The sequence below is a fragment of the Oryzias latipes genome, chromosome 16, assembly GCF_053564925.1.
Source record: "Oryzias latipes strain Hd-rR chromosome 16, Olatipes_Hd-rR_3.1".
Classification (NCBI taxonomy): Eukaryota; Metazoa; Chordata; class Actinopteri; order Beloniformes; family Adrianichthyidae; genus Oryzias; species Oryzias latipes.
Window position 1 is genome coordinate 33,257,612 of NC_136252.1, and position 13,302 is coordinate 33,270,913.

General features: G+C 40.2%; 2 protein-coding genes across 2 annotated transcripts; both read right to left on the reverse strand.

Moving 5' to 3' along the window:
- Nucleotides 1–600: 600 nt before the first annotated feature.
- On the reverse strand, nucleotides 601–6,640 carry LOC110016747 (macrophage mannose receptor 1-like). The gene is made up of 6 exons (XM_078933273.1): nucleotides 5,612–6,640; nucleotides 4,663–4,713; nucleotides 3,559–3,963; nucleotides 1,210–1,551; nucleotides 1,050–1,138; nucleotides 601–979 (listed from the first exon to the last, which is right to left on the reverse strand). Exons 1-6 carry the CDS (start codon nucleotides 5,637–5,639, stop codon nucleotides 902–904), a joined length of 993 nt encoding a protein of 330 aa, XP_078789399.1. The 5' UTR covers nucleotides 5,640–6,640; the 3' UTR covers nucleotides 601–901.
- Nucleotides 6,641–7,594: 954 nt separating this feature from the next.
- Nucleotides 7,595–8,946, reverse strand: LOC144984525 (macrophage mannose receptor 1-like). The gene is made up of 3 exons (XM_078933287.1): nucleotides 8,579–8,946; nucleotides 8,419–8,507; nucleotides 7,595–8,348 (listed from the first exon to the last, which is right to left on the reverse strand). The coding sequence occupies exons 1-3, from the start codon at nucleotides 8,820–8,822 to the stop codon at nucleotides 8,271–8,273; spliced, it is 411 nt and encodes a 136-aa protein (XP_078789413.1). The 5' UTR covers nucleotides 8,823–8,946; the 3' UTR covers nucleotides 7,595–8,270.
- Between the last annotated feature and the right edge of the window lie 4,356 nt (nucleotides 8,947–13,302).

Genomic DNA, 13,302 nt, shown 5'->3' on the forward strand with positions numbered 1-13,302 from the left:
GCCAGTTTCTTCAAAGAAAAGATCAAACAAAGAGATGAGAACAAATAAATCTTGTGACGTTCATTATTACACATAATTTAACAGTATAAACTATGATGCATCTCTGACATGAAATACTCTTTAAAACCACGAAGACACTGCAAAAAAACACTTATATAGATATATATAGATAGATATAAGACAAAACTACATTACTAGGAGAAAGCCAACCAGCCGGGGCGACTGCCGATTGCCTCAGCGGAGACCCCGACCCTTCAAACCTCCAAGGTCCCGTACCAATAGTGGGCCCTCCCCCTCCCCCAGGCAGCCCCCCATAGAACAGGGCCAACAAGCCCCCCCCGCACACACACACAACCCCAGATGGGCAGACACCCCCCCCCCCCCCCCGCCAATCCCCTCCTCCCCCAGCACAGGCAAAAAGACCACCCCCCAAGCCAAGCCAGACCACCAGTCAACCTCCCCAACCACACTCCCCCCACACCCGAGCCCGGAAGACCGCACAGCACCCCAGCCTGCCCCACACAGTCACCGGACCCGACCCCCTGACTAACGGAGTCCCTACCGCCCCCCACTGGGCACTGGTAGGCCCCGATCCCCACCCTTAACCACGGCAGACAGACAAGGAGCAGCGACACCCAGGCCCCCCACCGCCTAAGTCATGGAGTTAGCTATGGGAGACCAGAGAGACTGAATTCTTTCAAAGTTACTTGAACTTTGCTGACATTTTTTCCAATTTGGTCTTCAAACTTATTCACATAAATTTCACCAAGACAAATTCTGCTGGTTCAGATTTTTTCAGTTGTATCAAGGGAGGAACGTCTTAATCTCTAAGGTTTTACTTGGTTTACGGACATTTTTTCCTGTGGACATGGGGGTCATCTGGAGGACCATCCCTGCATCACTACGGAGTTTTTTGGGGTTTAACTGTCCACTGCAGGTTGAAGTCGCTCCATCCGTCTTTTGTGAGCAAAGCAGAAAGCTGAAAGACAAAGAAAATAAACATTCAGGAAGTAGAATCCTTTCAAAAGAAAAGCGTCCCAGAGATCTACCTGCTGCAGGATCTGGCTTTTCACCGCTGGATCGCTCAGGTCCACCTGGCTGAGGAGTTTTAACCTGAAGGTGGTTCTCATCCTGGAAACTGAGCCAAACAGAACAAACAGTCACACAGCAGAGTCCGGGTTCTGTGTGGAACCTGGACTGAATCGTCACCTTGTTGGCAGATGAACCTGTTTTTCACACTACAGTCCTGGTTGTCCCACAGGTGACCATCCGTGTTCTCCAGCACACAGTGTCCGCCGCTGGGGTTGGTCAGGCCGGCGGGGTTGTTGTTTCGGAACGTGCTGTGGCTCTGGTCAGACCAGGTCCACGGCTCCCGGTACAGACCGATCCAGGTCAGAGGTGAGGATGGTGCAGCGCTGCCAGCCCTTGTGTTCTCCTCCTGGTTCTCAATCATCGCCAAGTCCAAGTAGTGCTCTCTGCAGTAGTTTTGAGCAGAACTCCAGGACAAGGACTGTCCAATGTAAAAATAGACTTTCTGGTTCTGTTCTGTTACTGCAACATAAAAATAAAAGACTTCACTGATGGTTGGGTTCAGAAACAGATCCTTTTCTATGCTGTGAATAAAAAACAGACCAGATGACAACATTTTCAATAGGCTAACGTCAGTCGGTCACTTTGTTCCTTCTTTCTGTCTCACAAAAGACCGACTGCTGAGAATCACTTTGAGAGAAAAGTCCTAAAATTAATAATAAAAAAGAAAACGTGGACAGACCATAACTGGATGGAAATATTGTAAAGAAAAAAGTATGAAAAAATCATTTCCCTGGTGAAATGTTTCTTAAGGTTTAACTTTAAATTGGGTCACATTTGTAGGACTGTGTGGATTTAGCATGTTTAATCATGGGTTTGCTTTAATGAAGGATGTGTTCTGATCTCTGTCCTTAAAATCAAACTTCACATTTGTGTCTTTTTAAATGAAGAAAATGTATAAATATTGCTAGCTGTCAATAAAAAGGTTCATTTTTAAGTTTTGCAATGCACAAATTCTCAGATCCTTTATTTAAAAAGATTTTTAAATGAAACTCTTGTTATTTGCATTTAGTTTATTTAAGTTTATTTATACTGACAAATAACTGGGTTTTCGCAGCTTCACTACCCTGCAGGATCTTCTTCGTTGCTCTCGTTTAGCTGCTTCTTGGAAAGTCAGATGCAGAGTTTCTGCAGGTTTTGTTATGCAAATGTTCTCCTGGAAAAAACAGATTTTCCAGGGGACAAAAATCAACATAAGGAAGACAGATTTCCTTGTTCCTCTAATCTGATTATGGAAATACTTTCCGGTTTGCACAATGTTTAAGAAACGTGGTTACTTAAAAAAGCAAATTAAGAGTCTTTACATGTTGCATTTGCTTAGGTAAACTGGTTTTCTAAATGTAGGTCTGGTTCCAACCAGATTTCTGAAAGAACCACAGGAACATTTCACACCGGTTCATTCTGTTCGTTTTGAGGAGAAAATTAACACCCTGAAGATAAAGAATATGGGTTTAACGATTAAGGGACATGATCGCTGAATCGGTTTACAGTACAGTACTTTCCTACCACATCGATCTGTCTGAGGCAAGTTAGTCAAACTTCACCTGCTCTGTTCAGTAACCAGATATTTCTCTCTGAGTCACACTAGTTTAGGTTTTGGCTAAAGTTGTCTGGGATCCATTTAAGGTCAGAGAATTGAACTAATATCGACTATGAATCAGATCGTCGACCACAAATAGTCAAATAAAGAAGTTAAAAAAAACATTAAAAAGTCCCCTGGCTTAACTTGTTTTTTGAAGAAATAAAAGATGTTTATTAATTTATATTTTTTACTTTTTATTATGTATGCTGTATTTGTATCTTTTTCTATGGACCGCATCTGAGTCTGAAATAAAAGTGTATAAATGAACCCTAACTGATGGATATGAGCAAAAAATGATTAAAGCCTATATTATCAAAAATCCACTTTTTGAGCTTTGTTTTATAATGTTCATTCCTCATGAAAAAATAACCCCAATGCGGTATTTTGATCCATTTACACATTTTACTCTAAAAACCTGCTCTCTGAGCACCAGCCCCTCCCAATCCCACTAAAACGAATGCGTCCTCACATTGCGATGTCACAATGTGGGGTACCGCCCCTTCCAGGAAGAGTCTGTCCCTCCAGCCCCACCCACAGGCTAACACACACACTTTCTCTGTGGAGCTGGCAGTGATCTCTTTCATTTTAGAGACACAATATTTACATCTATATTTGCAAAAGTTTGGATGTTGTTTGTTTTTGTGGGCGAAAACTAAAAACCGCCGCCGAAATACACCTAGTCTCCCCTTGACGCTCCTCTCAATGACCCTCCACGAGCCTGGAAGACCCCAATGGGTCAACACCCCATACTGGGTGTCTGTTTGTCTGTTTAAATTGTAGACATTTATTTTCTACTCTACAGTTGTGTGCCACTTTGTGTTTCCTCATAATGAGAGAAAATGTTGTTCAAGGAGTATCAGCCACCACAAACCCAAACCTTTTCTTACCATTGAAACATAAAAAGCCCAGGGAGGAAGCACAGTCTATGTCTCCCCAAACTCCTTTGTTCCTTATTATCACGCATGTTTCTCCGCCTCTATAAAAATCTGGATTTGGGGAATACCACGACTTAAACCCGGTCTTGCTGGTTTCCCCCGTTGCCGACCATCTCCAGGAGTTGCTTTGGTTGCCCATGGATGTTTGCCAAGCGTTCGGATCATCCCAAAGCCCAATCCAGGCCTGCGTGTTTTTGAAGGGGGGTTGCAGCCTGTTTATGTCATCCATGCTTTCAAATGTAGCCAGGTCGGTGAAGTTCTCTCTGCAGGACTGTCGGGCCTCATACCAGGACTTGGCCGAGTCCACATAGTGGTACTGACGCAGGGGGAACCTGGAGCAGGAGCTCAGAGAAAATCCTGGATGAAGACAAGAATCCAAACGTCAAATGAACGGCAAGGTTCAGGAAATCCAGTTGGGAAGCAAATAGTGAAAGAAAACTTTCAACAACAAAAAAATAAAAGATACTTTCTCACAGAAGAAAAATTCAACTTTTGCACCATTCTGCACCTATACATGAACATCACTCTATGATTTATTAAATCCTCTGATTTGGTTAACATGCATTCCAATAGCATAATATTGATGTGGCGTAACGCAAGACACACATTTGAAGGCCAGAACTGTGACTTTATTGTCACTGTCCACATAAAACTTCAGATATAGAGTCGCATCCATGTCAACACAAGAAGCTGTGCAGTCACTGGCCACTTCGTTAGGCACACCTGTCCAGCTGCTCGTTTACACAAGTTTCTAACCAGCCAATCACATGGCAGCAACATTTAGGCATGTAGCATCAGAACAGGGAAGAAAGATGATTGGAGTGACCTTGATGGTTGTTGGTTCCAGACAGGCGGGTCTGAGTATTTCAGAAACTACCACTGGGATTTTCACCCACAACCATCTCTAGAGTTCACAGAGAATGGTCAGAAAAAGAGAAATTATCCAGCGAGCGGCAGTTCTGTATACTTTAACTCTAACCCCAACCGTAGCCCTCACCCCGCCCTAATCACGGACAAATAATCTCTTCCATCAATGAATAAAAAAGAAACTCTTACCAAAGAAAAGGAGACTTATCCGACTTGTCCAGTGATCCATTTTTGCTTTGACTGCAAACGATAAAATGTTTCATTGAGATGCATTTTCACTAAAATTTCATTTCATGCTTTCAAAAGTCAAATATATTCTTTATGGCTTTACATTTTGGCTTAAGAAATTGGTGTAGAAATGGGAAGGATTTAACAAATGTCTCTTTTTTTCATTTTTGTTTATTTCAATTAAGGAAAGAAAATAGCAAGAAGTTGGCACCAAATAGAAGAAAGAATTGGATTTAAAGTAACTTTAATCAAAGTCATGTTTAAACCTGGCTTGCAAAGTCAGACAGATTTTCAAAAATCATCAAGTAAAAAAACAAAAACTTTAAAAAGTCTACATGTCATAGCATTACACTACTTATTTAAGGTATTTCAATGCTTGAATTTATTTTTTGGGTTTAATATATTTACTCTCCTCACAGAAAAAACAATTTTTCTTCATAGTTCTTGTCCTGTCAGTGTCATTATTGATTAAAAATAAGTACTTTTTTAAAGTACAAAATACTTTTCAAACTGTAAAATAGTAATATTTAATTATCATAACAGTAAAATATCAATAATATTATGCAGATTCATAATTCTAATGATAATTTATTTCCCTCAAAAATCATTATCATCGTAATAATTATCAAGAAATGTGTTCTGGACTGCAATAAGACTTTTTTACTCTTTTTTTTGTGTGTGTCCTCTTTTCCTCTCCCTCCTAAATAGGATAAAAAGACTCCAGAATATATTTTTCCCAGACAATTTCAAAAGAAATTCAAAATCTTCAATCACCGGTAGCATTAAACTAGATCCCATCTAAAGGAAATGGCCAATGAGCATGTGGTCTCACACACTAAACCTAAATGTGTTCATATTTCCATCTGCCTGTGAAAGTCCAGTGATGCTCTAGAATCAGAGGAATACTCACAGATCTTCATGGAGCTGCTGCTACTCATGAGGCTGAAATCTCTGTGAAACTCTGTGAAGAAGCACCACCTTTAAAACCCTGGATGTGGAGACTTTGAATATGCAAAGTTTCCTCTTTAAATTTTCTTTTTGGGGAGGGTTGCAAATCGAAATCTGTTTTTCTTCTTCCGCTTTTTCTGGTTCCTGGGGAAAAAAACAACCCCTGCACATTTAACAATGCAAAATACTCCTGGTCCTCATTTTCTGCAGCCGATTCGCCTCAAAACGTTTCAGTTTCTTTTGTCAACGTGCAGATTTAAAGGTTGTGCTCTTTAGAATTTGGCCTCTTTCTCTCTCATTGAAATTATTTGGAATTTTGTGTGGCAATTTTTGAGTTTTAGCTTTGAAAAAAACTGTAAAGTTTAAAGAGCTACTAAGTTTGTAATAGTGATTAAACCAGCACGGTGCCATTTTTTAAAAGTGTTTGATTGCAGCTTTGTTTTATAATTACTGCCCTACACTTCCGGCAGGCTGCTCCATAAATGAGGGCCATAGTGCTGAAAAGACGCCTTCTCATAAGTTTGGGATTTTATAGTTGGAGTGGTCAGAAGACCAGTTCTGGAGCATTTCAGGGCATTTTACCAAAAGATCTGACTGATAAAAGGTGCAGGAGCGTTAATTTATTTTAAAACCATTAAAAGTATCTTTTATGCTCATATTTAATATGAGATTTCCAACTAATTCAATTGTCCGCTAAAGCCTGTGATGGCAGCATTTAGTGAGGCAAACAAGTATTTGAACCCCCGTCTATCAGCTAGAATTCTGACCCTCAAAGACCTTTAAATAGTCCACCTCCACTCCACTAAATAAGAAGCACCTGGTTGAGGTCATTAACTGCATAAACACACCTGTTCACCCCATAAAAATCACTGAGTCTCCAACTACTAACATAGCCAAGACCAAAGAGCTGTCCAAAGACGCCAGAGACAAAATTGCTGGCCTTCACGAGGCTGGAAAGGACTACGGGGCAATTGACAAGCGGCTTGGTGAAAAAAGATCCACTGTTGGAGCAGTTCTTAGAAAATGGAAGGAGCTAAACATGACTGTCAATCTCCCTCGGACTGGAGCTCAATGCAAAATCTCACCTGGTGGGGTCTCAATTATCCTAGGAAAGGTGAGGACTCAGTCCAGACCTACACGGGAAGAGATGGGACCACCGTTTCCATGGTTACTGTTGGCAATGCACTGAGACGTGATGGTTTGAAATCATGCATGCCACAAAAGGTTCCCCTGCTTAAACCAGGACATGTTCAGGCCCGTGTTGAGTTTGCCGGTGAGCATTTGGATGATCCAGAGGATCATTGGAGAAAGTCATGTGGTCATATGAGACCAAAATACAACTTTTAGGTCTTGATTCCACTCGCTGTGTTTGGAGGAAGAGGAATGATCACCATCTCTATGTGAAGCATGGTGGTGGTAGCCTCATGCTATTGGGGGGGTTTCCGTACACAGGACAGGACGACTGCATTGTGAAGGCTCTGGAGTGGCCGAGTCAGTCTCCAGACCTTAACCCAATAGAAGATCTTTGGAGTGAAATAAAACTGTTATTCAGCGACAGCCCTGAAACCTGACTGATCTAGAGAAGATCTGTGTGGAGGAGGGGGCCGAAATCCCTCCTGCAGTGTGTGCAAACCTGGTGAAAAACAACAGGAAACGTTTCCCTGTGGAATCGCAAGCAAAGGCTTCCATATATAATATTAACATTGATTTTCTCAGGTCTTCAAATACTTATTTACTGAGCTGTAATTCAAACAGTTTTGTTGCTATTCTTATCAATAAAACAGCAGTTATTTTAGCCAAGGGGCTATTTCTAATGCTTAAAGATGCTTGTATTTATGGTTTCTTAACCCCTTGACTATTGTACATAAAATAGATATTTTAGGTTTGTCCCAAATCGGCAGCAACGAGATTCTATGGGGGGGAAAACAACACACCTGATCCCATCTCCAGAATGAAGAGTCTTTTATTCATGCAACACCGTTACATCGGGCATTTCCACTCTTATGACAGACTAAACCAAAGTGTTTCCTGAAGTTCAGTCCACTGTTGTTTTTCCACATCCAAATAATCCAAAGGGAACATTCAACCTCACTGTTTGGTCACACGTGTTTGCAGCAGGTGTGTGTGTTGTCCGCTGGAATGGAACTTGGTGTTTTCCAATAGAAACAATTTGTTTTATTTTGAGACTTTTTTATTGGTATTGGTGGATACGATTAACTACTTGCCTCAGACAGATTGATCTGGAATATAAAAGGGTTTATTGATCAATTGTTATTCTACTTGTGAGATTTCTACGTAATCTGGTTCAACATAGAAATATTTTACAACTTTTTTTAAATTTTGGGATCAATCCAAAGTCTTTATTTATTGTAAAAATGCAAACTCTAACTGTAGTTTTTCTGCCAGTTTCTTGAGTCCAAAAAAAGAACAAACAAATAATTTAAAGCAAAATTAGAAACAAACTAAAAGTAATTAAAAGCTTTTGAATGATCATTAATATACTAATAACTAATAAATGCAACGTATATGAAGCACATTCAAAACCATGAAGAAGTGGGGTTGGTTTTTGGACATTTTTTCCTGTGGACATGGGGGTCATTTGGAGGACCATCCCTGCATCACTACGGAGTTTTTTGGGGTTTAACTGTCCACTGCAGGTTGAAGTCGCTCCATCCGTCTTTTGTGAGCAAAGCAGAAAGCTGAAAGACAAAGAAAATAAACATTCAGGAAGTAGAATCCTTTCATAAGAAAAGCGTCCCAGAGATCTACCTGCTGCAGGATCTGGCTTTTCACCGCTGGATCGCTCAGGTCCACCTGGCTGAGGAGTTTTAACCTGAAGGTGGTTCTCATCCTGGAAACTGAGCCAAACAGAACAAACAGTCACACAGCAGAGTCCGGGTTCTGTGTGGAACCTGGACTGAATCGTCACCTTGTTGGCAGATGAACCCATTTTTCACACTACAGTCCTGGTTGTCCCACAGGTGATCATCCGTGTTCTCCAGCACACAGTGTCCGCCGCTGGGGTTGGTCAGGCCGGCGGGGATGTTGTTTCGGAACGTGCTGTGGCTCTGGTCAGACCAGGTCCACGGCTCCCGGTACAGACCGATCCAGGTCAGAGGTGAGGATGGTGCAGCGCTGCCAGCCCTTGTGTTCTCCTCCTGGTTCTCAATCATCGCCAAGTCCAAGTAGTGCTCTCTGCAGTAGTTTTGAGCAGAACTCCAGGACCTGGACTGTCCAATGTAAAAATAAACTTTCTGGTTCTGTTCTGTTACTGCAACATAAAAATAAAAGACTTCACTGATGGTTGTGTTCAGAAACAGATCCTTTTCTGTAAATAAAAAACAGACCAGCTGACATTTTCTATCAGCTAACGCCTTCAGTCTCTTCCTTTCTGCAGTTTTCTTACAGGATTCAATGCTCGCTCCTTTTGTGGTTTTTGTGTTTAAAATTTAATTATGTTTTTTAGTCTTACTATACACAACTTTGATGACAGTTTTTGCAGCCTAAAACTATTTATTTATTTATTTATTTGAAGTTGTGCTTTTTTTGCCACAGTAACAAATAAATCAGTTGTTGGTGGAATCTTATTTTCTTTATGGGGTTAATGGCCAACAAAGTGTGCTTTGTCAGAAGTTAATGCACAATGTGGAAGCCTCAACCCTCCTCCAGGTTCGCGTCGGACGGTGGCTTCCCCGAAGTGGCTGATTTTGCAAAGAAATCGGGTGACGGATAAGAGTGGAGGTGGAAGCACACAGCTGGACCACATCTTGTGTAGATTATTTAGTATGAAGGACATCAGTGACTGAAAAGTAGTGGTAGGTGAGACAGCTTAGGATGGTGGTGTGTAGGATTACTCTGGTGATGAGAAAGATGAAAAAAGAAAGGGTAGGGGTAGAGACTGACCGATACAGTTTAGCAAGGCAGAGAGACCGAGATGGAAAGGACATGCAGCAGGTTAGGGTGATCAAGGATGGGGACGGTGATGTGTTAACGTGTCAGTAGTACCATGGAAAGATGGAAAAAACACTTTGAAGAGTTGTTGAAGAAAATGAGATTTGTGCATGGTCTGTAAGGATCAGTACTCACACCTCACTAACGACCAGTAAGGACACAGCATCACCAATTCGTCAGAAGTGCATGTAACTTCCCTAATCCTTACAAATACTTCACAATACACCTAACACATGCACGAAGATGGTACGTTCCGTTTTCATTACGTCCCTTGAGTTGGTCATATAGCCTCAAGGTCAATGCAAGACACACCTGTGCTCCCCTTGAGATGCAGCCACTCCTCTACGACCCTCCATGGACCCAGACAACCCAAAAACCCACACAACCGTACGGTTAAGCCCCCATACAAGTGCATGGGGCGGGGCATTAAGACAGTTGGGGGACTGGATGAACTAACTGCATTCATTTTTGAGCTTTAAAGGGCCTATATCATGCAAAATCAACTTTTTATTTTTTACGTTTATTTTAATATTAAACCAAAGCGGTTAAACCTTGTGACATCACAAAGTGAGGAACAGCCCCTTCCAGGAAGGGGGGCTGCTAGCCCCGCCCCCAGGCTAACACCCACTTTCTCTGCGGAGCTATCAGTGGTTGACTTAACACTCTCAATTTAGACGCACAACATGCACCTCCACCTCTGCAAAAGTTTGACTGTCGTTTGTTTTCGTGGGAGAAACGCAGAAATGCTGCCAAGGCCGACTCTAGGATGACGTAATGAAATGGGCGGCACGCACAAGGAGAGAAAGGCGGAGCCTCAGAGATCGAGTCATCTTACTTTCAGGTAGGAAAATAACCTGCAAATGGTGATATATAATCAGATATATGGATGTAGTTTACTATGAAAGGCTTAACAAAAGCAGGATGTAGACCCTTTTATTCCATCCTGTTCAAAGCATCTTGTAGGTTCCATCGCCTCAAAGGGGACTGCAGAAGACGGTTTGGTCCCAGCTAAAGAGTTCTGCTCTATGACACCCATTCTCAATGTACAACATAAAATCCAGAATCTTTTCTTACCATTGTAACACAAAAAGCCCAGGGAGACAGCACAATTGTAGTCTCCCCAACGTCCCCCGCTCTTCATCATCCCACATGTTTCTAGTCCTCCATAAAAGTCCAGAAATGGGGAATACCATGAATGGTACCAGGTCTTGGTGGTTTCCCCCGTTGCCGACCATCTCCAGGAGTTGCTTTGGTTGCCCATAGATGTTTGCCAAGCGTTCGGATCGTCCCAAAGCCCAATCCAGGCCTGCGTGTTGTTGAAAGGGGGTTGCAGCCTGTTTATGTCATCCATGCTTTCAAATGTGGCCAGGTCGGTGAAGTTCTCTCTGCAGGACTGTCGGGCCTCATACCAGGACTTGGCCGAGTCCACATAGTGGTACTGACGCAGGGGGAACCTGGAGCAGGAGCTCAGAGAAAATCCTGGAGGGAGACAAGAATCCAAACGACAAATGAACAGCAAGGTTCAGGAAATCCAGTTGGGAAGCTCATGAAAAAGGAAATAACAGATGAGATTTTCAAAATAAAATCAAAGATGCTTCGTCTTTGAAGGAAACTTCAGTTTTTGCATCATTCTGTGACCATTGCAGATAGAAAAATAGAAGAATAGAGATTACAGCCGCAGCACTAAAAGAAACATGAATTTAAATAAAAACAAATGAACAAATATTTACATATTCTGTGCATATTTAAGGTTTCTGATACAAGATTTCTCTCAGACTTCATTTTAAGGTAGAAAAATGTTTTTCTAATTTTGCATGTTGTGCCTTAAAGCTGATTAGCTCTAAGTTAAGACGGAGTATTGGGCCACAAAAAGTAAAAAGTTATATAACAAGGTTAAAGTCATACATTTTTATATTAATTTTTTCATTTGTAAATTGGCCCTAATGCTCCATCCCAGTATTTATAATCTTATCAATAATATTTTAAATATTTTTAAAGAGACAAATGTTGGACCTTGGAAGCTGCACCTTTTAAACTGCAGTGGTTACAGCTCCAAAAATTGAGCTTGAAAGACCAGCAATTAATCAAGTTAATTTTAAATATTGTCACAACATTTTGGAAAATTTCAAAATTCCCTTCAACTACCCAACCAAGGCAAAATCAATTAAAATTACAATAAAACTGTGCTGCTTATTGCCTTGGGGGAGTTTTTCACACTGTTTCACACATCTGTTTTTTTAATAATCATTGGGGGAACAAATAGTTATCCTTTCACATTTTCTAAATGTGCTCTACCATTTTCTACCATTTGGTTGCACAGGCAGTTAAAGGGTTTACCCTTTTTTTCTTAAACATGACCTTACTGTGGATTTTTTAAATGACATGTTTCTATAAAACATCTCTATTGTCCATCCCATCTAAATACTGTCCTGTCGGTTTTACCTTTTTTGGAAAAGTCATTTTTCTGACTTTTTCTTTCAAATTGATTTTGGTTCTTTAAAACATAAAACAAATCAAAATGTAGAAATGTTCAAATTTTTTAATCTAACTTTTAAGCAGAGACAAAGGACACATTTTACACCTTGAGTATCAAAGTTTTTGATTGATGTTAACAAAATAAAAGCTTGGAGAAATCTGTAGGGTTTGCATCTGTATATTATTGAATGTAATGCCTATAAATACACAGAAATAATGTATAAAAAGTAAAACTCTTACCAAAGAAGAGAGTTATCAGAGATCTCCAGTGATCCATTTTTTTATTTGACTGCAAACAAAAAGATGTTTTATGAGATTCTGCAGAAATTCCTACTGTGTTTGCATAAATTAGATTTAAGTAAAATTCACATGTCTTTACGTTTTAGCTGTAAATTGGTTTAAACGTTTAAAAAAAATGTAATAAGTACCACCTTTTGGTTCATTTTAAAAAATGTTAAATGAAATAAAAATTGGACAGATTTTTGTTCTTGATTTTTGCACGAAGTAAAAAAAAGACCAAACTGGAAAAAAATGATCAGATTTAGCAAGATCAGCAACAAGTTTTGACTTTGATTCTGGTTACAGAAAATCCATCCCCTACTCACGGTTTTCATCCTGTCAATATCATTTCCCCAAAATAAGAGTACTTCTTTAGAGTAAAAAGGACAGGTTTGACTGTAAATTAGGGGTATTTTATCATCAAACAGCTTGAACAATGTCATGCAGATTACATAATTTAATAATCATGTACAACATTTTATCAATTAAATCAGCACAATGTTTTCAATGCAGTAAAATGATAGAGACTGTAAATGAAAATATTATTCACTCCTAAACAGTAGCAAAATCATATTAAAATGAAGAAGTTTTTTGATGATTTACAAAGAAACTGTTTCGTCCTTATTGAACTTTTCTGTCAAAATAAAAGGTTCAGTCATTTCTTTTTAAATAAAGTACATGAGAAAATCATTCACACTTCAACCATTGATGTGATCTCATGTGATCCACCGTCTCACTGTCCAGAGAAGCTCTAGAATCAGAGGAATACTCACAGATCGTCATGGAGCAGCTGCTTCTCATGAGGCTGAAATCTCTGTGAAGAAGCGTCACCTTTAAACCCTTAAGCATTTGAATATGCAAAGTTTTATCTTCAAAGATTATTTTGGAGGGTTTTGCTTGTGGGAAATCAAAATCTGTTTTTGTTTTTTTTGTCTTACTTCCTCTGGT